General features: G+C 39.8%; 1 protein-coding gene across 6 annotated transcripts in view; it reads left to right on the top strand.

Annotated features, from left to right (window-relative positions):
• LOC110558588 (EGF-like and EMI domain-containing protein 1) overlaps positions 1-23,782 on the top strand; it is a 684,695-nt gene that overhangs the window by 628,546 nt on the left and 32,367 nt on the right. The window contains exon 17 of one of the 6 annotated variants that reach the window (XM_060378190.1): positions 9,492-9,846. The exons of the other annotated variants lie outside the window; for them this stretch is intronic. Coding sequence (XP_060234173.1) covers positions 9,492-9,493 — 2 coding nt within the window. The 3' untranslated portion in view covers positions 9,494-9,846. Of the gene's footprint in view, positions 1-9,491; positions 9,847-23,782 lie in introns of those variants that run through there. 6 annotated transcript variants of the gene reach the window in all.

Here is a 23,782-nt window from a genome sequence, read left to right as displayed (position 1 = left end):
GAGGGGGTGAACTCTTCATCACTATAAGCACATTGAAGGCCTTGATGGAAGTTTCAGAGGTGACAATAGTTTGTCCTTTATGCTTTATGGGCCAATGATTGTTATCAGAATCCCAGAGACATAGCTTTCAGAATCATAGCCTGACAGTCTGAGACTGTCACTCATGTGATTACACTGCCACCATGTGGTTTAAAAGCTCTTTGAATTAATACACGGTGCAAGGAAAGGACCAACAAAGTCTAACTACTTCAAGTACTTTTCTTGTTCATTTATCTTTTGTTACCATTTATATGGATTAATGAAGGTGTACAGTTAGGGAGCAGCAATGTGAAGGGGAAGGTGTTGGCATCTAAATCTGTATAATTCTTCATGGCTCCAACTTCTGCCCAGGGAGTACTGTCTGCCCCTTTGCTAGAAAAAGCTGCCTTGTTGACCTTCCCAGCCTAGCGTAGCTGCTGCCCGAAAGAACCTCAAAACTTCACAAGAAATCTCCATAGATAGGTGTTCCTTAGGCTAACACGACCAAATCAGAAGCTGCCCCAGCAGCCCTCAAGGATTCATTACAGAATTAAACTATTCATCTCTATTCAGTTTTTCATTCGAGTACTCAATGAAAAACTCTGGAGAAAGAAACGAGAAATCCAGATTTTAAAAGTTCTCGAGGCTGGGGGGGGGGGGGGAATGGCTCAGTAGATGACATGCTTGCTTCACAAACATGAGGATCCATGTTCTATGCCAAGAAGAAATGTGAAAGAGACAAGCATGCTGCCGAATATAGTCATTACAGTGCTAGGAAGGAGACAGGCACGTTTTCTGCAGCTTACTACCCAGCAAGGCTAGCCTCCTTGGGGAGTTCCAGCCAGTGAGAGACCCTGACTCAGAAAAAAAGGTGGGCAGTGTCTGTGAAACAACGTTTGAGGTTTTCTTTTGGCCTTTAGCTACATGAGCATGTACCTGCACCTACACACACACACACACACACACACACACACACACACACACACAATTTTAACAATCCAATCCATAAATAATCACTCCTTTTCCAGAGTACATTAACATGAATTTCGTTTTAGGGAGAGTTAAATTGAGCTGCTTACAACAATGTCTCTAAAAAAGACCTCACGTATATGGAAGGCAGGGTCCTTGGGCTTCCTACCAAGTTGGCCACCCAGTGCCATGAAGGTGTTCCTGAGAAGGAAGCAGAACATGTGATCATGTGTCCATCTCCACCACTGACCAATGCATCCCTTCCCTCTCTAACTCTACCTGAAATTGCTGTGGCCAGTGTGGAGTAAATCTTTTAACATTTTGGAATTCCTAGAGCACAAGCCAATTACGAGTGGGTGCTATATAATCAGGCTTTGTTTAGACACGGAGGTCACAGTTTTACCAAGGGAACCTAAAAATGTAAAAAACCCTAGAGTCTCTAAGAATGTCAGGGAAAATAGGAGGGTGCGAACGGTAGATCTGCTAAACTGCTTCCTAACTCAATGGTGGCATGCAGCAAAACTGCCTGTTAGCAAACACCTGACTTCTCCAAAATACAGAGCTGAAACCTAAAAGTTTAAAATGGAACATTTTATTTATGGTGTGGGTTCAACTTGAAGCACATGCTTAATTAAAGGAATGGAGGCTAATGGCCATTTAAGTCTGTTCACTGAATCCAAACTTCATTCATTTATTTATTTTTTTCAGATGGGCATCTGGTAAAAGCCATGAGTAACAAAGCGACTTCCATTACAGATGTAGGGCTTCTGTTGAAGCAATTTGTGTTAACACATTTTCATGTTTCTGTGTGAATATAGATGTTTGCAAAGCATAGAAACCCAGCATCACCTCACAGAGAGAAATTATTTTCCCTAGCGATGAGCTTGCTTTAAATGCAGCTGGAATAAAGAATCCAAAAGTGCATGCCCAAAGTGACATGCAGGAGGAAGAAAATGCTCCATCTTCCTAATGTTGTGCGGCACTTACTTTGCTGTGATGAAATCACGGTAAGGGAGGAGGGGTGTGTTGGTGGCCACAGTTTGAAGATGAAGCGGTCCCTCATGGCGGGAAGGCACTGTGGCAGGAGGTAGGCCGGCCATATTGCATCCACAGGCAGGAAGCAGAGAAGGACTGCTGTTGCTGCTCAGCTCTGTCTATCCTTTTCATGTCCGGGATTCTAGATTATGGGATGCCGGCCGTCAGGCAGCTAATGGAAGGTGGGCCTTCCCTCCTCACAGACTCGTCCAGCAGGCTGTGCCCTAGATGGCTGTAATGCTTTACAAGTTGATCTCAGTGTTAACGGGTGAATGGGAAAAACCCTCCCGCATTCTAAAATCTTACAAGCACAGCATACACGGGATAAAACAAGCAACCAAACACCTAAGGCTACATACAAACTCCTTATCATATTGTTTATTCCTAGTGACATGTAAAATGTTAAGCACAAAACAACAAATGCTAAGCATGAAAGTGCTAGATCCAGGCATAGATTTAAAGTACTTATTTGTAGCAAGATTTTTCTTCAATTATATCCTTGGCTATAAGAAGAAAGCTTGATAAATAGCTGGTGTATTGATATAATTACTATCCCTCGGGTAAATTTTCTTTGCTAAGCCTATTTTGTGGCTGGGCTCTCACTCTTCCAGCTGCATTTAGGATTCAAAGGGGGCTGCCTCGCTGTATGCACGTAGGTTAGCTGGGAGGACTTTGAGAACAATCAACTATGGTTTCATTATTAGTTTTCTCTGTGACTTCTTTTACTTTTCTTTAACATTATAGGAAAGTGCTCTGCCACTGAGCCACACTCCAGATCACTTAGACGTTTGTTAAAGTTTTATATCATTTTACAAAGTAATATTTTAATGACATTTCCACATATTCTTAGCTTTGTGATTTGTCTGAACCTCACCCCTCTCCTGCTGTCCCCCGTCTCCCTGCTCCCCATGCCTGCTCAAACTCTTCCACACATAGTGTCTTGTTTCAATGTCAGATAGCAGGTATCCTGTTACTGGTACCACGCTTCTCCCTGGGGTCTCCCTTTATCACCACTGTGCATACTCAATCCCACTTAAAGCCATATAAATACAAAGCTATGATCAACATATGAACATGAGCCTGCTGTATTTGTCGTTCTATACCCTTTTCAGGCATATCTTCAAAGAATCCTGCAGAGATACTTGCTCATCCGTGTTTATTGCTGTTCTATTTGTAATAGCTAATAAATGTGATCAGCCAAAATGCCCATAAAGTGATAAATGTGTTTTTAAAATGTGTTACATATATGCAATTGATTTTTATGGAGTCATAAAGAAGAATGAAATTTCAAAGAAATGATGAAGCTTGACATTGTATTTCTATTATACATTAATTATTATATTATATGACATAGCCCAGTATTTTTATGGGTGCCTTCCAAATGACTAAAACACACGTGGCTGCACAGATGCCAGCCTATTTGAGAAGTGATGGGAGAGATCACTGGTTTAAGTGCCTCTTCCCACAAAGCTGAGCATCGTCCTGGCCACCAGGGGGCGAATGGGTACGTGTTCTCCGGGCTCTGTGCAGCTGAGGTTTTTTTTTTTTTTTTTACAATGACAACTTTGGTTTATTCATAGTTTCTTCAAAATTTATGATCAAAACATTGTTAATTTTGCGTCTACATATGACAAAAGTAAAAGTGAAATTGTCAGGGCAACAAATGGTACTAATAGGAGGGAGAGGGTAAAAGGAGGTTAGGAGGGGTGTATAATGTGCTCAACATACAATGTATTATAGTATTTTATACAAAATATCTTTATGTAACATAGAATATATATATACATACACATGCATATATATATAGCAGTTATTTCTAATTTTTTTCTTTTTTCTTTTTAATTACACTTTATTTACTTTGTATCCCCCCTCTAGTTCCCTGCCTCCTCTCCTCCCAATCCCTCCCTTCTCCCCCTTCTCCACACATGCCCTTCCCCAAGTCCACTGGTAGGGGAGGGTTTCTTTTTCTTCCTTCTGATCCTAGTCTCTTAGGTCTCATCAGGAGTGGCTGCATTGTCTTCCTCTGTGGCCTGGTAAGGCTGCTCCCCAGTCAGGGAGAGGTGATCAAAGAGCAGGCCAATCAGTTCATGTCAGAAGCAGTCCCTGTTCCCAATACTATGGAACCCACTTGAACACTGAACTGCAATGGGCTACATCTGTGCAGGGGTTCTAGGTTATTTCTATGCATGGTACTTGGTTGGAGTATGAGTCTCAGGAAAGACCCCTGTGTTCAAATTTTTTGGTTCTGTTGCTCTTCTTGATGATCTTACTATTTCCCACTTCTTTCATATGATTCCCTGCATTCTGCCCAAAGTTTGGCCGTAAGTCTCAACATCTGCTTTGATAGTCTGCAGGGCAGAGCTTTTCAGAGGCCCTCTGTGGGAGGCTCCTAACTTGTTTCCTGTTTTCTTCTTCTTCTGATATCCATCCTCTTTGCCTTTCTAAAAGGGGATGAGCATTTTAGCCAGAGATCTCCCTCTAGATATGTTTTTAGGGGTACATATTGTATTAGATTTATCCTATGTTATTTGTCTATATGAGTGAGTATATACCGGGTGTGTCTTTCTGCTTCTGGGATAGCTCACTCAGGATGATCTTTTCCAGTTCCCACCATTTACCTGCAAATATCATGATTTCTTTGTTTTTCATTGCTGAGTAACATTCCATTGTGTAGATGTACCACAATTTCTGCATCCATTCTTCAGTTGAGGGGCATCTGGGTTGTTTCCAGCTTCTGGCTATTACAAGTAAAGCTGCTACAAACATGGTTGAGCAAATGTCCTTATTGTGTACTTGAGCCTCTTTTGGATATATACCTAGGAATGTTATGGCTGGATCTTGGGGAAGCACTATTCCTAGTTGTCTGAGAAAGTGCCAGATGGATTTCCAGAGTGGTTGTACAAGTTTACATTCCCACCAGCAGTGAAGGAGGGTTCCCCTTTCTCCACAACCTCTCCAGCATGTTTGATCTTGGCCATTCTGATGGGTGTAAGATGAAATCTCAGGGTCGTTTTGATTTGCATTTCCCTGATAGCTAATGACAATGTATTTCTTTAAGTCTTTCTCTGCCAATCGATGTTCCTCTATCAAGAATTCTCTGTTTAACTCTGGTACCCATTTTTTAATTGGATTACTTGGTTTGCTGCTTTTCAGATTCTTGAGTTCTTTATATATATTGGATATTAGCCCTCTGTCAGATAGAGGGTTGGTGAAGATTCTTTTCCAATCTGTAGGCATTCGTTTTGTTTTGATGATGGTGTCCTTTGCTTTACAGAAGCTTTCCAGTTTCATGAGGTCCCATTTATTGATTGTTGCTCTTAGAGCCTGTGCTGTTGGTGTTCTGTTCAGGAAGTTGTCTGCTGTACCAATGAGTTCCAGGGTCTTCCCCACTTTTTCTTCTTACTGATTTAATGCGTCTGGTTTTATGTTGAGGTATTTAATCCACTTGGACTTTAGTTTTGTGCAGGGTGATAAGTATGGATCTATTTGCATTTTTCTACATGTAGACATCCAGTTAGACCGCAGCTGATGTTTTGATGGATGCTTCTGACAGGCTGCCAAATGTAAGGGACCACTGTGTATCTTATCCTGTTACTTGTCGTTGTGCTTGCATCTCTGCATGAGGATAGTTCATTCTTCTTCTTACTCCATCTGAGTTTCAGGATCATTTTATCAAAATGCACAATTATTTTTTTAGGGATTCCCTTATCTGACAGCACTGGGGTGGGTGGGAGACATCTTGTTGGAGGCTTGCACATGGTTGCTCACCACGGGGAAGGCAGACACCAAAAGAAGAAACCTCATACAGTGGCATCAAGGTGTCTGGCCTCCCTATTTCAAAAGTAAACATGGCAAAAAGCCTCAGTGGGCCTGCACTCACTTAATATTCATAAGATACTTCAGAGGGAGGGAGAGAGAGACATGGCATTCACTTACTATAAATATAGTGTTTGAGGTCCACTGAAAAATAAAGGACTAGGAGAAATCTGTCCCAAGGGCCCTAAAACGGTTGCATGGAAGAGTTAATATTTGAGCTGAGTCTCCTGGGATTAACATCCACTTACCTGTTGAAGGGAAGGATGGTTAGATGGGGAGATGTGGAGATGCTGCCACCGTGATCTCTCTTTATTCAAAATAAATAAGGTCTGAGATCTTCAGCTGAGGCCTGAAAGTATAGATACTACCAAACCCTACATGTCCATGTAAATGTTTAGAGAGCTATTGATATTATATATATATACATACATACATATCTATATATCTATATATAGAGAGACACCAATGAAAAAGTTTAATTCATATGTGCACCATAGAAAATTAACAGTAATAATTAAAGCAAATTGGAACATTATAATATGCTGTATTAGAGCTTATTTAATATATAAAAGCTTATATATTAAAGAATGTTTAATGTATATAAATATGTATATAAACATGAATTACTTTTTAATTTCTATTATGCTTCATTTAATATATCAGACTAAGGCTGACAGGAGGTAGCACAGACCCCAGAAAGCCAAACTTTGGATAACTGTGCTAGTGTAGTTTAGTATTTGTGACTAGAGTGTATGTCAACTCATTTATTTGCAGCCTCGCAACCCATCACTGTGCTGAACCCAATGAACTATTATTCAAATTCAAGAGTAAGTGATAAATAACTTGATAAATATTTAATGCGTTGTGGTACTCAGATACATATAGGTATGTACGCTGATAGAGCAGTGCTTTCCCAGGGTAATCAAAGTCCTGGTGTGATCTTTTGTCAAAATTCAAAATATATAAAACAGATTGCAGAATTAACTGTGTGCAGGTCAGAGGGATAGGGTGGGTGTGCATCAGGACCTGCTAAGAGAGTGTTTAGAAAAATGTTCATTCCTGACTCTGGAACACAGAATGCTGAGTCAGAGCCTCATGAGACTGAGCAAAGAAAACAGCGCCCTCTGAGTTCCAAGAAACACCTCTATTAGCCTTTAAAGTTTTAAAACACTTTGGGATTCTCAGGATTTGCTTTAAAAAAAATCTATGTGAATTTTTTTAAAAGAAAATCTATGTATGCACATTTGTTTTTGCTAACTATTCCAGAGGGATCACAGAGTCTTGTAGTCAGCTCATGGTCTTAGGTTAGGGACCCCTGAAATCAAGCTGGCTAACATCTAACTTAGACAAGGCCAGATAAGCATGGTTGTCAGTAGGAATATAGCCAGCACACTGTTTAGACAATGTTAAGGAATACATACAGTTCCTCCTAATCAATTTTGTCCAGGACCACCCTAATCTCATCCATGGATGTTTACTAGAAAAGAGACATACTCACATTCATAAAGAGAAGAATTCATGCTGCGAGCCAGGAATTTTCTAGGTCATTTCCACTCTAAGTAAAGCATTTATTGAAAAATTGGAATGTTTCAAAAGCAGAAATAAAAGTATTTCATGATCATTCAGAAACTGATATATATATATACACAATGTTTTGCCCTGTTTCAAATAACAAATGAAGTCGCTGGCATTCTGGAACATATGAGTTAACTTCTTAACTGTTTATATACTTAATGTTCCACAGATTTAGATTGTATCTAAAAATGTTGCTATCTACCTGATAATCTAGTGTTTGGGAACCATAGAATGGTTCTGTCTCTACAAAGATTGAGAGCCGTATCTGCAAAAAACAACTGAAATGGCTTGTTGCTGGGGGTACGCCGTGAAAACGAGATAAAGCCTATGAAAACAGTGCTTCAGGAAAGTCATGGCTGAACTCTCAGAACCTCGATTACTTAATGCAAACATTGTGTGTGACTTTGGAGATCTGCGGCAGTTTTTTCTCACAGTCAATGAACGTGTGTCTGTTTACGTGAAACCAATGTGGAAACAGTTCCGAAGTACAACTTGCAATTATTTGTATCTGGAGCAAAAATCACTGAACTTAACCCAAATTTGGAGCAGTGTCAAGAAGCAGGTGAAGCAGTTGACTTGACAATGAGGAACGAACACCATTTGGTATGCTGTGGTGGGAGGAAATGCTTAGGGACCAGAGTGCTCTGCAGTAAAGAGCAAGCAATATATTCAGTGCACAAGCTGAACTGTAATTCTACATGCTTATGATCGCTGGCTAACAAACAACTTCAGTTTGTGATTCTCAATCAACAACTTGGGTTTTTGCTTAAAGTTGCTTTAGAAACTATTTTGTACTGAGGAATATTGGCTGTGCCCATTTTTTTATGTGTAAACATTTGAATTGTGTGAATGAACAGCACATCAGATTTTCTTTCTCCGGACAGAAAAAAATGTAGACTGTTCCCCCCCCCTTTTTTTTCCATATCAGCACAACATTTCAACACTTTCTATACATCTCCTTGCACAAACAAGGCAAGGTTTCTTTATGGTTTGCATTAATGCCCAATTCTTGGATGACTCGTCAGGGTCCATCTGCTTTGTTAAAAAATACCAAATTGCTCTCCAATGTTGGTAAACCAGTTATTTGAGCATTATAACTATATTACTCTGTTGTCTCAATTGTTCAGGTTTTTAAAGGAAATTATTTTAATTTGCTGATCATTGAAACATTTTCTGCCTTTTCATAGATTGTCTCTTCCAGTATACTTTCATAAATTTACTGATTAATATTCTATGTCACTTTCTATATACCAAGTATTAATCTTGGAATCAGTCAGGTTCCACGTATGGACAAATCAAGGAGCCCTGTATTAATTGTGCCTATGTTCTACATAGAATTACCACACCATAAACAAGAACCATATTAAGTACATTTATAGCCTAGTAAGAGGTAACTGCCGTTGGAAATGGATAAGATGGAAGAAAACACAGACAATAATAAGTGATATTGGTCATGCATGGTGGACACCGCTCTTCAATTAGCAGACAGATGAGTTAGGGTAGCCACCACTGAGGAGGTAAGATTGGAGTCACCATGACAGATTAAGAACAAGAGGTCAAGGCCAGCAGGTGGGAGAGAGCAGAGATGTTTATGGAGATGAAGTCAGAAGAAGTGAGGGAAGGCCTGTCCTGTGGACCTTGGGGGTACTGTGAAACAGGCTTTCACTGAGTGGAAGGGATCTGAGCAAAAGCTGGGCACAAGGTCATGACACCTTTGCTCGCACTAGCTGCATGTGTGCTGTGGCTTGTCAGCCGTGCCTAGCATGGCTAAGCTTGACTTTTGAGAGCTTTGATTATAGTATTTAGAAGGCTGGGAAATGGTGCCTGGAGGAACAGTCAAGCCTGACCTTCAGGTAATCAGGATGAGCTCTGGTATGTGGGTTTCCCACATTTCCTCGGGACACGGCTGCTCTCCCACCTTTGTTCTTGGTCTCTTAGCTGACTCACCAGTCACTCAAAGCTAAGGCAGCTCCTTTTGCCAGCTCTCTGCCAGGGTCTGGCCCAGCTGTTTTGGGAGCGCTGCTTTGATGCCTGATGACACAATGAGTTTTGTAAGTCTTGTCGTCTTCATTTTGCAGAAATCGGATAAAAACCAGAGCTCTCCTGGTCCCCGGGTGTTTCATTACACTCCAGTGCCTACCATGTGTGGGGAGGCCGTTGATGAAGATTGAAACAACATGCTTAAACAAGATGCTGCCGGGTACTGCAGAAGGCTGTGTTAAGAAGTCTAAAAGTAGCAACTATCTGAAGGTTGCCGAGTCTCTGAAGTGCCTGGCCTGCTTCATATTTGAAGCTAGCATATGAGGAGAGCTACTGTCCTCCTATCCTGTTTGTTTTCATAATTTACATACAAGATGAGTTATGGGTCTCCATAATACCCTACTTTAAGAAAGTGTGAGTTTTAATTCAATATAGTAAACTAACATGGTAACTTACCACACAAAAGCAGTAGAGAAGGATGGTTCCTCATATTGTAAGAAATTCAAAATTTAGAAAGGAATTTCTACAACAATGTATTTTTACTTTAAAAAATGTGTATTTGTGTGTATGACAAATGTGTGTTTACGTATGTATGAATATTCACATGTGTCCGTGTATGTGCATGGGTGTGTGTTCAAGTGATGTCCTGAAGATGACATTAGACGCTCCCTCAATTACTCCCCATCTTATTCACTGAGGCAGTGTCTCACTTGCACGCAGAGCCATCCACACACCTTCCCCAGTTAGCTAACTTGCTTTGCAGATCACCTAACTCTTCGTCCTGAGAACTGGCAGGCCAGGTAGCTGCGGTATTCACCTGCCATTTACATGCATCTAGGGTCCACTGAGCCCTCTCTCCAGCTCCCAATGGGCTTTTCATGAGAAACAGTTTTCTTCTGTATTCCTTTTCACCTGAAGTTCTTACACATGCTCCAAGCCCCATGAGTTTTATCAGCTGAAAAGCCAAGACAACTGTCTAACTCTCAAACACAGACTTAGTTCAGGGATAACTGATGCTTTTCTTTTTATATCCACATGAAGGCCAACTTATGTAAATTGTCGTTTTCCTCGGCTCTGAGGCCCATGGTAATTATGGTTTGCCTTTGGGAACAGTTCATTTGAAACACGCTGCGAATAAACAGGTCAAGATAAATGATTTTAATGTCCAGTTCTAGAAAATCAATAGGAATATCACTGTGTCCTGTGAATAATCTGCACCTGTGATGAGGGAACCCAAGCAATCTGCTCTGAGCCAGGCCTATCTTCCAGCTTTGTCTACGTGGGCTTTTTTCACTTTCATCCCAGTTGAATGGACCAAATGAATCTAGAGATTCAAACGTTATGAATGTGTGACCATGTCTAGTTAAAATGACATTTCCTTTTTGATGATCATTCATTGTAACAAAAGCAAGGGAGATCAGGTAAGATAGTTTTGCTAAAAATCACATTCATCTACTATTGTAAATTTACCCATTAGAAAACTGAAGAAGATTGTCCCAACATCCAGCCCCTTACACAGGCACAGCCTAAGAAAGATACAGAACTAGCAATCTCTACTACTGGTCTGGAAAATTATTTTAATTGCCTTTACTTCCTAGGCTAATGTACCTAAATTTCTTCTTTTCAGAGTTGGAAGTTTAATTGGAAATAGTTGGAGCCTTTCTCTGCGCAGAAATATGTAATATATAATGCAGTATAAATTTGTTCAGTAGATTTTATTTTGCCTCTGTAAAAACACGACTTCGACTTCATTCATTTAAGAAGATAAAGGGTTAACTTCCAAGTTCTTGCCACAACCTTATCCCTTGACACTCCTTCCCCTTTTCACCATGAAAATATACTCATGTGAAGTGAATTCTGAAACCGAATCTGTTGAACATGCTCTGCACTTGGTACCAGATTTGTATGGCGACATTCAAACTTCTGCCATGGCCATTGCAATGTAAATAGGAAATTCTAAATGTGATTTGAATTGCCCTTTGGGGAGTTTTGCAATGAGAGACGGTACATTTCCAAGGTAGCCAATAGTTAATAGGGAGCAAGCCTCAGCTGTGGGCTTGGAGACTGTTCTGCATCAGAGAACAAGTTGACAGGAAGCTCTGCGCGCCTTCAGTTGGACGGAGTGAACTTGAAGGTTGACATGGCCATATATAGTTCTGAAATATTTTCTCTTGGAAATGTTTTAGATCAGACCATGAACACCAGCGCCTTCATTACTCAGGGAAATTATTCAGTCTTGAGGTGACAAAGGCCTTCGTGCATTCTAGTTTACAGACTAGCGTGACCCACACTGCTTGTCCATTAGCAAGGAGCTTGTGCAATTATTAAGTGTCAGCACTTGCTGCAACTGACACACCTGGGCTAGAAAATAAACTTGCACGGTAAAGAATGCAGTAGGTGTTGCAAATATGTCATGGGTTCAAATTTACAAGCTATTCCCAGGATTTTCTAACAGAAGAAATATAGTTGATGTGGACAAATTATGCATACTTTGCAATGCTGCCTAATACAAAACTTGAGTTGATTCTATCCATGAATAAACAGATGCTCGAGACATCGAGGCTTTCCCAGAACATGCAGTTTTAGAGGCAGGGAATTACTGAAGTTGCCCACTAGAGGGCAGAGGCTCCCTCACTCATTGGGTTGTTTGTACCAAAGTTTAGAACGAAATTGAAAAGGAATGCTATTCTTTCCCCCTTGAGCCCCATTTTTAATACATCATATAGGCACACATATATTGCAAAATATTATAAGAAAAATGATAGTTCCAGGATTGCATGCCAAGAAGAGTAGCCTCTCTGTGGTATTTCTCCTCCTGATCCCAGTGATACAACTAGTGTGAAAGGCTGTGGCATCACCCCACAGGCAAACATAGAGCACTTCCTCTGTGTGTTGTTTATGTGTTCCTCGTTAAATTATGAGCACGTTGTATCAGTTTACCAAGACCTGCCTGTCCCACATTCTGTTGCATGTCTCTGAAATGATTTGCTTAATAAATCAACGACAGGTCATGTTCAGGACTTGCTCAATACTTTTCTATTCTGTACAGAAGGGCAGTGAATATTTTCATAGATTTCTTGTGCTATTTTTGTAAATTACGTTTCCTAGATGCAGAATTTTTGAAAGGCTTGTTAGCTAAAATTTATTATATTAGCTGTAATTTATTAGTAGCTGTAATCATTATTATAAATCATATTCCAAACAGGTCTTACCAGTTTACACTCAGTATACTAGGTATGTGAGACTGGACCTTTAAGGTCTGACGTAGACAAACTTGGGCCTGTCATACTATTGTGGTACTGGTTCTGAAAGTTCCTAGACCTACAAAAATTAACAGCTACTGAACTTGCTATTCTGGATAATCTTCTTAACTTGCAAAAATTTTTGTTTTACAAATTTTACTGAACATGCAAGTAGGATTATTTATTAGGCAAATGAACCTGACTCCCATAGGCCAGTGATAATATACTCACTTGTGTACCTAAGGAAATGCTCACTACATTTCCTGACACCTTTATAGCATCTAAATGTTATTATTATTATTATTATTATTATTACTATAAAAACTGTAAAGCAAGTTGGTGAGGCACCATTTCAGGCAACAAAAGAGACAATTCTTTGGGCTTCTTTTGCATCATCTTTTTAACATACTTCAAGAGACATCTTGATGCTTCAAATCTGAATTTGTCTTACCTTGCTTATCCTGTTTCCCCATTTCTCCAAAGAAGCTGTCACAATGTATCCGTGCTTTTCTTTCCATTCTAGAAGGCTGGCGCTGTCTTTGAATTTTCATCATCAGCAGCAACAACAAATATCCCCACAATACAAATGTCAAGCATCTTTCCGTATCGAAACATCGTATTTGTTTGTTAGGTATCCACCCAAAGTTGCAGGCCACAAATAACATGACAAAGTGGTTAAGGAAGCAACAGCTCCATTCATTTGTCTTCAGAGAAAACCTGCTTCTTGGTAAGAGTCATACATATCCTACATGGCCCAAAATTATCCATTAACAAGCCCATGTTGAAAAAAAAAACAAACTGTGAAGCAGGCAAGACTAATCCCCAGACACCCCCTCCCTACCCCCAGTCTGGCTGTCACTCTGGTTTCTGTGGTCTCTGTCTGCCCATCACCTAAGTGTTCAGCTTCATGTAGGAGTACCCACAGAGAGGAAGATGTTCTCAGCTCCCTGGTTGGTTGAACTAACAAAAGTGACGAGTGCTCATGAAGGAGGGATATTGAGAGATCCAAAGGGAAACTGAAGAAAAGGGGAGCAGGAGCTGAGCCTTTGCATGCTGCCTTGTAGCTGGACTCAGCCCGCTCATGTAGAAAGGCTGGCTGGCGGCTTAGCAGCATACACATGTAGACAAGGGATGCAGAGGGGAATCACTGTTTCTTTTAATATGACAGTTCACTTCCATTCTTGTGGATGCTTTAGTGTCACAAATACCTCAAGCATTAGAAGAGACTGTTTTAAATCCATACTCCAGCTTTTATGGGTAGAGGGGTGTTTTGTTAGTCTCTTGTGGAAGCAGCCCCTCCCTCCTTTGCCCCCTACCCAAAGCAGATGAGGATCAGTGCAACTTGAGTGCATTGAAGTTTTAGGTTATCTTCCACTTTTCAGTTAATGAAGGTGTTTGAAGCTGAGGATGTGAAGGGACAATGCTGTTATTCAATACCAGCTTCTGGATTATGGCACATAAGGAACATGCAGTGGACTCAGGGTGATGACGATGGGTGGAAAATGGGTTATGTATACAGATGAACTCTTGAACATGATGGTTATATGACATACAAATTTAATAAAAATCTACTTACACAAAACAGAAAGGAAAGAGATTTGTGTAGATAATTTTGCATTTGGACCTTCTTTGTACCATAATTTTGTACATAATTTTTTGTGTGTTGGAAATATGATTTAGGATTATAAAGATCTTGTTATAATTTTTATTTTGTTTTTAGTTGTATAAAATGACCTTTGACCTTAATGCTTTGAGGTCATTGATTAGGGACTTCGGGAATGGCTTCAAGGGTAAAGTCCTTAAACAAACATAAGGACCTAGCTCCAATCCCAAGAACCTGTGTAAAAGCCAAGCAAGTTCCATGCCTGTAACTTTGATGCTCTGGAGCAAGCACATGCAGATGCTTGGGGCCTGCTGGCATGCCAGGTTAGCTGAAATGACAAGCTCAAGATTCAGTGAACGACCCTGTCTCAAAAATAAGGCAGAGAGCAACACAGAAAGAAACATGAAGGGAACCTCTGGGTCTCCATACATGCATAGGCAGGTGAGTGAAACCCCCCCATACAAATGCAAATACACCACATACAAAACACAATATTTAATTATTGCATAGTCTTTATAACAGACACTGTCCAGGAAGTTCTTCATGTTCTATGTCAGAGAAGCAATGAATAGTTTTACAGGGGGTAAATGCCTTTAAACCTGACTGAAAATGGAAAAGATTTCCTTGTGTTTGAAAAGCTTATGTCCAAAAGCCTAAAATTAGAGTTGATTCATTTGCTAGACATGAGAATAAGACAGAATAAAAAGGAGTAAGAGGAGTAAGAGGAAGAGAGAAGAGGAAAAGAGAAGGTGAAGGTGTTATTTTTCAGCCTGAACAGATGGACCCATGCGAGGTGAGCTGTTGATGGAGTATATGGCATCCAAGCGCCTTCCTAGCTGTGTTGAAGCTAGCGATGGCTATGAAGGTGGAAGGAGCAGCCTGTGACTGTTGATATTTACACACATGGATGTATACATTTGCATTTCTCCCCTTTTAACTCATCGCCCCCACTTTTATTTTTCAGTAGATTTTATGGAAGTCTAGTTCAGTATTGTATAGTAGCATACACTCAAAAGTTGTTTTACTTTGTGGTCATCTTGCAAAAGTACCTACTGAAAAAAAAAATCTTTCCCATTAGTGTGTGGAGGGAAAAGCTATACATTTCCAGTCTTTAAAAAGGATACAGGCCTTGACCAACTCGATAATTTAGAGGATAAAAAACTCAGGGTGGGGAGGATAGGTGAAATAATCCAGACAAGAGACTGACTTCATTTCAATCAGCACTTTGACAGAGTGTGGGTTAGTCCGCGGTAGATGCATATGGATGTGCCGGTATCAAAGGGTGGTACGTGTTGCTTGGATATCCACACATTCTGCTTGGACCCCTAAACACCTGTGAATGCCTCTTCCTCATGTTCTCCAGAGCCACCCAATCCCAAAATGCTTGTCTGTTTGGGCATTACTCATTGGTGCCACACCTACAATCTTTGGATTCACAATAACTTACAAGGTGGTAGGCTATTAAAAGGAGGAATAGCCATAGCATTTCTGAGTTGTGTCTTCTTTTGTTAGCAACACATGACTACGAAGCCCTCTGGGAAAACCTATCCCAAGAGCTTATTAACCCTTGGTGGAGAACAGTGATTTTTTTTTCTTTCTTTCTTTCTAGAACAATTTCCAAAAAAGGATTTGATTTGTAAAACCAATATTTTTATGGAGACATCAAGAGCAGCAATATTGAGTTACCATATCTCCAAAGTGATGACAAGGAGTTCAACCCTTTCCAGACTTGGATTCAGTTAGCCAACATTTAATAAAACTGCAGTCTAACTCACAACATGACATTTAACATACTTTTAAGTTCTTATTCAGTGACCATATTTGGCCCAAATTTCAGTCTCTCTTTCTGGAGCAAGTTATTTTCCTCTATCTTCCTTTTCCTCTATCTTCCACAAAGCAGTCTTTTACCTTTCTCTTGTCTTTTGCTTTTTAAATCTTGCAGGTGAACCTGTTGAAAAGTAACTCGCTGATTTGATTTGGTTGCAGCAGAGGGACTAATCACAGTCCTTTTTTTTTCCCACTCATACTCTTAAAACTTTGATTCTAAGCTGCAATAGTAAGCTCTCAAAGTGAAGCTATTTATTCATCAGTTTCTGTTAAAGCATGATGAAGCTGGTGGCTAAATATTTTCTTAAACTCAATTAAGTAATGGAGTCTTTTTGTAATCAGGCTCACCTTCATCTTCCAAAGGATGCCCAAGGCACTTTGCTGTTTCTAAGATGCCAAATGTTCATTTTTTTTTTCATGGTGCTGAAGGTAGTATGATTTATGTCCTGCTCTGGTTAGGATGCCCAGGTTCTCAAGCCATTTTACCTCTGAGTTGGAGGCTGAGGTCAAGTTAGCAGTGCTAATATGTCTCCCTGTTTGCAAACAATGAATCACCATTTGAATGTTAAGGCTGCATAGTAAGCTTTGACTTGGCAGCTTGGTTCAAAGGTCGTCAGCAGAATGTGTAGAAGTGGCCTGTGTCTGGAACTTGTGGTCACAGATGTCAAGGATTTTTCTGATGAGGCCACCAATATCGGTGTGAATAATTGGGGAGAAGAGGCTGTGACAAAAACATGTTAGTCTCATGCCCAGTTTGGACTGGATTGATTTGATCTAGACTTAATAATATTAAAAGCTCCTCTAGCCATTCCCAGGGCACAAATGAAAATGCTTTTCAGTTATTAAGAAAGAATGTGACTTATTCGGAACAATATGTAAGAAGAGAGTGATAAAATGAAGCAGTTCTTGGACGGAGAGAGCTGTGAATAGGAAGGGATGTCGCTTCAAGGAGAGACACAATATTTTATTACTAATTAAATTAAAGTTTGTTCTGGAGGATTGTCAGTTCAAGTAGCTGGAGTTAAAACAAGCAATTTATAAAAGTTAGAGGCAGCTTTTTTCAAGTGTTTTGTTCCAGTTCCTTAGGAATGCAGACCAAATGGTGATTGGAATAAAGAAAAACCCAGAGATTAGCCCCACTTCGAGATTTGCCCTAATAACCTTAGTGCCTGTCACAAAGTTAGCATTGCGCAGTATTTACAAATTGCAGGCAATTGTCAGTAGTCAATGCTTTAGTGTGACCATTTATATAAGTACTTTAAAAGAAAAGGATATTTGCTTTCACTAGGCATAGAATAAAAATGATTTTATACTTTGAATTGACTTTAGTACATCAAAAATTTAAACTTTATTATTTGGCATTTATTCGTGTGTGTGTGTGTGTGTGTGTGTGTGTGTGTGCGTGTGTGTGTGTGTGTGAAGGCTGTACTTGCCAGTGCATGTGAAAGCTAGATATAAACACTTGAGTGTCTTCCTCAGTCTTGTCTCCACCTTAGGCTTTGATGCAATATCTCTCATTGAGCAACAAACCCACCATTTCAATTTGACTAACTAGCTATGGGAGCCATTTAGCTCCATCCCCCAGTACTGAGATCCTGCATGTACATTGCTTTTTGTTGTGTTGTGACATGTATGCTTGAACATGCTTGACATGGATGCTTATATTTGTGGGCAATCATATTATCCTCAAGCCATCTCCCTAATTCCTTCTTGTATTTCCTAACTGTAACCTATTCATATTTTTTCCACTGTTGCTGCTTATTTATCTGCAGTGACAAAAGGGGGATGCTCAGCCTGGCTATCAAATAATACTTTTGATATAAGAAAATAGGCGGGTCAAGTGTTGTTTCTGTGATCCAAGAAAGGGCATGTCAGGGGATTGTGGGCTGTGACATTGTGACACGACTAAAAACAACTTCTTGATTTCTCTTTCCTGCTGGGAAAGATGATAGAGAATCCCACAAAAAGTATGGAGAACCTGATTATTCACGTTGCTACTAGATTAAATCAAGGCTGAAATATTCTCTCGGTGACTGGTGAACCGGAAGGTAGCACTAGGATCTTTCCACTAAACAGAAGGGTCTTTATCATTTTTCAAAGTCACCTAACACATTTGCACCCTTGATCTGTGGTCCTGACATATATCACAATATGAAAATTTACATGTTAGATTCATAACATGAAATTGTCTGTGAAGATGTCTACTGGCATGCCCCACACAACTGTTGAACAATAGCTCTACATGAAACAGGACTCCGTAGCAAGGATTGCCAAGAAGGCTTGGATGGCTCTAGTTTTAATGTACCTGTCAATCCACTGGGTTTAGGAGCACTATAAGGATACGATAGGTAGAAAAATCCTACATCTTATATGCTGACAATTTTTTAAACCAAAAATGTTTTTCGTTTTTCTCCCATGACACCTTCTCTTCTTAGATTTGACCATCACAGTCACCATCTGATTAACTGTATCCATGCTAGTTTGTAGAAAGAGTAAATGCATCCATGGGCAAAGAAAAAAAAAAGATGTATGATATGGTGGTCATTGAGATAAAAAGTTAGGTTGGAATATCATTTATTGACCTTAATGTGTATTTGAATGGATGTTTCTAAAAGATCAATAATTTAGAAAGCCAAAATTAGCACATGCTCATAATAATATTATTTCAAGTTTCCAATATTTTTGGCAGTGTGTTTGGAGAAATGAAATGATTACTGTAGGTTGTTGTTCTTACTGTCTGTAGTCCATAAATGGATGTCCATGTCAGTGTATGTCCGTCCACTTGAAAAGAAGCACATACACCTAATTATTTTGGGTTTAAAGGTTTCTTGCCCACCCCATGGATTCTCCTCTCTGTGCCCTATTTGTCCTAAAGCCACATCACTCTCCTGTCTGTCTGTGATCTCTAAATGGATGAACTGACAAGTCTCATCATTGCCCAACAAGAACTCTTGCACCAGATAATATTGGTATAATTTACAAACTTGGGACAAACTTGCACAACTCTGTGCTTTTTCTGCACACAAGTCCTGCCATTTAAATCCAGCAGCTCCTGAGGAAAGTCATGATTAGCAGCATAGTGTCTCAATCTTTGTTCCTAACTGTTTTACAGAGGAGCAGAAAGGTATGAGATCGAATCTGATTTTTGCCTGCTATGGTTTTAAATATCATACAGCCATTTTATTATACTATGGTAGAATGTATCAGATCCCGATTATTAGAAAAACTTCCCTTGTCATTTTCATAACAAAAATTGAAATATGAAACTTTAATGCAGAATCTGTTATGGCTTCCAGGAGGCGACTTTCAGCACACACTAGAGTAAGTAATTTGAAAAGCCCAGTCCAGGTGTCTCCAGTGAGATAATATCCTGCTTCTGAAAGGGGAGGGGAGAATGTGAACTGTGGCTCCCTCAACAGCCCAGAAATTGGAGCGATGTGTCTGTGCTTCCTCAGTTGCGCAGCTAGCTTCTGAGAATCAGACTGATGGCATGACTCAGAGTGCTGACGTGGGGAAATGACTGCGCATTGATTCCTTAGATTCTTCTGAAGATAAAATTGATAGTTTCTCCCAAAGGGTGGCTTTCGTTACTAATTTTAATTATTATATTAAATGAAATAGTTCAGGTATAGTGCTTAGAACAAGTGTCTTAACATATCACAGGCATTCAAAAAATGCCAACACTTCCTTTGTGCCCCCCCCTTCAGTTTCCACGGGAACCCTATCTTCCTGTGTTTTGAGTGTCTAACGAAGGTAAGCGTTTGAACCACAATGTTTTAAATGGATATTTCTTTATGTATGTTGTATATGTGCATGTTTAGGCAAGTACATGATAGAAGGGTGTGTCAGATCCCTCAGAATGATACCTGATTACTTGGGTACTAAGATCTGAACTTTTGTCTTCATGATTGCTTAGCAAACACCCATAATTACTGAACCATCTCTCTGGTCCCCAAACCACAGTACTTTAACTGCATTTCTCATTTTTATATTTTATCACACAAAAAAAAAAAAATGCAGCACAATTGAGATGAGAAACTAACCCGGGCTATTTAAGCCTTGGTTTCTCTGAAGAAGCACTTGCCTTCTGTGAGTACTGCCATACTTCTCAGCATTGAATTTAATGTGAATGCTGGGAAGCTGTGATTCCTTGTCTGCCTTTGTCTGGAGCACTGAAGAAAGGAAATCTTGTTCCCAGTGCTAGGTTTTATTTCTTAGTATCGGCCACACATCTGGAAAAAAAAAATGGCAGCCATTAAGTTCTCTAGAGAGTAGAGAGCCACTCTGGAGGATGACCTGAGGAGGTACCAACCTAACACTGATACTCAGGGTGTCCATTGTAGAAGGACTTATCTCTGAATTTGGAGATGGGAAACACTGGGAATAATAGGGTCTGTACTCTGGATGGATCTCTTCTCATGTTGCACTTTAAAAAGGAAAGACGCGGGGGCAGCTTGATTTCTGGACCTTTGTCAAGTTCATTGCTCTAGGAGTGGCTTTGTTCAGATCCACAGCCTTAAATCGCTCCCAAATCCTGAGCAGAAGCAGTGAGCTGCTCTTTCAATGACTCTACCCTATTTTGGACTCTTGCCGCCTATGCTCCAACAGCCAAGGAAAGCTGGCAGTTTCTTATCAGGCATGTAAGAATGTCTGTAGGCTGCCTCAGACTTGCTCATTGGCTCTAGTTCTCAGGCCCCTGTCTTAAAATTTATGAACCTCCCCTTTCCTCACCTCCGTCTCCTCTTTGATATCCCCTACATTACTGGAATGTGGGATACTAAGATGTTTTGAAAGTGGGATGAAACATAATGAAAATAAACAATACAAATAAACAAACAAGAAAATATAAAAGAACCTATGGAGCCTGGCTTTAGTCATATGGAGAATCTGTTTGCCATTAGACTGTACTTTACCTTATTTTAAAAAAAATACCTCAATGCAGGTCTTATCTCTTTGCCTTTCAGCCAGCCGGCCCAGAACCTTGGTATCTCTTGCCTGGATGCAAGAGATACCAAGATATAGTCCTACACAACAGAGCTCTCACTTTTCATTTGTACGTGCAGATTGTCATCAGGCTAAGAGTAAATGTCCAACATGATTGGCATGAAACTCCCACTTCCAAAGGCTATTTCAAGGCTTCAATGTGTCCCCAACCCCTGCCTTTCAGCCAAGAAGGAAAATGTAACAAAAAACATCTACACAAGTTGTTCGCTCTGACTGTCTTCTACCCACCCTGATCCGCACATGAGGGATCATTATTACATGTTTGGATGGCTTAGCCCTTTATGACAGATTTTTATCAGTTACAGGTTAGATTTTAATGTTTGCTTTTTACCTATTGGTCTATGGACCATGTAAAAAGAGGGACCAAGCATATGCAATTTTATAGCATCCAAAAGCATGTGACCTAATTCATAGGAAGCTACTACACAACTATGAATAAGAATCACAATAATAATAAGAAGAAGCACAATATGTATCTATCCTGCTTGCTAAAGTGTTGCAGTCTATGTATAGGAGAAGCCTTGCAGAAAGTTGGACTTGTGCTTTTGAACACAGAAACTGTGAGTGATCTTTCCATCTTCCCCCTTTTCCTGAAACAGTATCCTGTGTTCTGGCTTCTGTATACAGTGTCAAACCCATACAGAATAGTAAATGAGCCCTTCCCCCAGGAAGGTAATGTGAAATGGTAATGTGGAAAAAAAAAAAGCATAAGCTAATCATGCAATTTGGTACCAATCATTTACCAGGAGCTCTACCTTGCTTGAGTTTAATGTGTAAAGATATCCTCTCTCTCTCTGAAGGCCAGATACTTGAAATGACTTTTGATGGATGATGGTCACCTCCTTACTGTGTCATAGAACCTTAGAACATGCAAAGAACTATTGGAAGACTATTCCTAAGTGTTGTAACGAATACCAGAGAATGACATCTGAAACAGAGAATTAAAAAGCCAACGACTCATAGGTTTTAGGCTCTAGACTCTAGTTCCAGCTCTCCTCATCCACACACCCTTGGTTCAGTAACTCGTTCTATCAGATATCTGTGTGTTCTGACCACTGCTCTGTCTTCTAGAGCAATAGATATAAACCATGAGTCCAAACTAGAACTCAATTTTTTAAATATATTTTTTTGGAATTTTCATACATGAACAAAATGTGTTTTGGTTGTATCACTCTCCTCTCTCTAACTCCACCACCTCTTAGATATTCCCTTACATTCCTCTCCCAACTTCATATCTTCTTCTTTTTAAAAAATTTTATAACCCATCAAGAATTATTAGTGCAGCCATGGGCATGTGATTGTAGGCCATCATTGCCTGTAACAGTAAAACTACAAGGGAGAAAGGTGGCTGCAACTGTCAGCAGCTTTCAACTGCCAGGAGCTTCTCAGCTAAGAATGGGGCTCCATGAGCCCCTTCCCTTTCCTTGCTAACATGGTGATTACCTTGATTTTGTGCAGGTATCTTGCTGGTCACCAAATGTACAGTGGGTCCATGAGTGCAAATGACCAGAAGAAAATCTCCACCAACTAGATCTAACAGTCTTTCCCCTTCTTGTTCCACAATGGACCCTGAACCTTGGGGACGGATCAGGTAGTCATGGTTGTGATACAATGGTCAGGACTGAGTACTTAACAGTAATTTATTCTCTTCACTGTGACAAGTTGTGAGTCTCTGTATTAACCATCATCCCATGAATAAAGAATCTTCTTTCATGAGGAATGTGTATAAAGACAAATATTTAGAATGCAGTCTGATTCTACGTCTCTTTTAACAAAATTATTATAGTAAGGACCATTATCTCACCAGCCAAGGATTCTTGCCCAGATTTATAGTGTGAGGCATAGGCGGAGTTTGTCTTAGGTCTAATTAGAAAGCTGTTGTCTACTCTATCACATCCATGATACTGTCGCACCAATGAGTGTGTCTTGTCAGCCCAGACATCCCTGTAGTTGATGACCGAGTGTTCCATCCAGCACTGTGCAAGGCAGCAGGAAAAATGGTTCTATGTCAGTTCCAGCTTGATTTTCCTACATTTAGTGATTATGGTAGCCTCTTCACCAAAAATTTCTTACCCTCAAGTTCATGTATGATAGCCATAGCTTGTATTGTCTGGGGAGTCCCTGACAACTCAATAATAGATATCGAATACCTGGCACTGAGGTTTTTTTGTGCAGTAGCATGCATTTCTGAGAGAACATTATTCCTTCATGTAGGATAATTTCAACTGTACTTAAAACATATATCCATCTATTTTATTTCACCAAATTATTTATTTATCACTTATTACAATTTATTCATGTTGTATCCTGACTGTAGCCCCCTATTGCATCTCCTCCCAGTCCCACACTTCCTCCCTCCTCTCTCCCTATGCCCCTCCCCTAGTCCATTGATAGGGGAGGTCCTCCTCCCCTACTATCTATATAGTAGAAGGAAAAATAACACTAAAGATTTTGAAAAAGTTGTATAAAATCTTTCTATTTTAAGCTTGCTAAAGATGCATATATGTGAGACTAAGGTCATATATTGACTTTTTAAAAAAATCCCCAGTGTTATTTTTCCTTCTACTATACCTCTTCTTCCCATTCTTTATATGTAGTATGTAGTATATATGTAACATACATACATATACATATATGTATGTGTGTGATATGTATATATATATATACACAACTCATTGAATTTGAATTATCGAGGGAACTTGGGTCTTATCTT

Source organism: Meriones unguiculatus, chromosome 2, assembly GCF_030254825.1.
Source record: "Meriones unguiculatus strain TT.TT164.6M chromosome 2, Bangor_MerUng_6.1, whole genome shotgun sequence".
NCBI classification, from domain to species: Eukaryota; Metazoa; Chordata; class Mammalia; order Rodentia; family Muridae; genus Meriones; species Meriones unguiculatus.
This window is presented reverse-complemented; position numbering and strand designations above follow the sequence as displayed.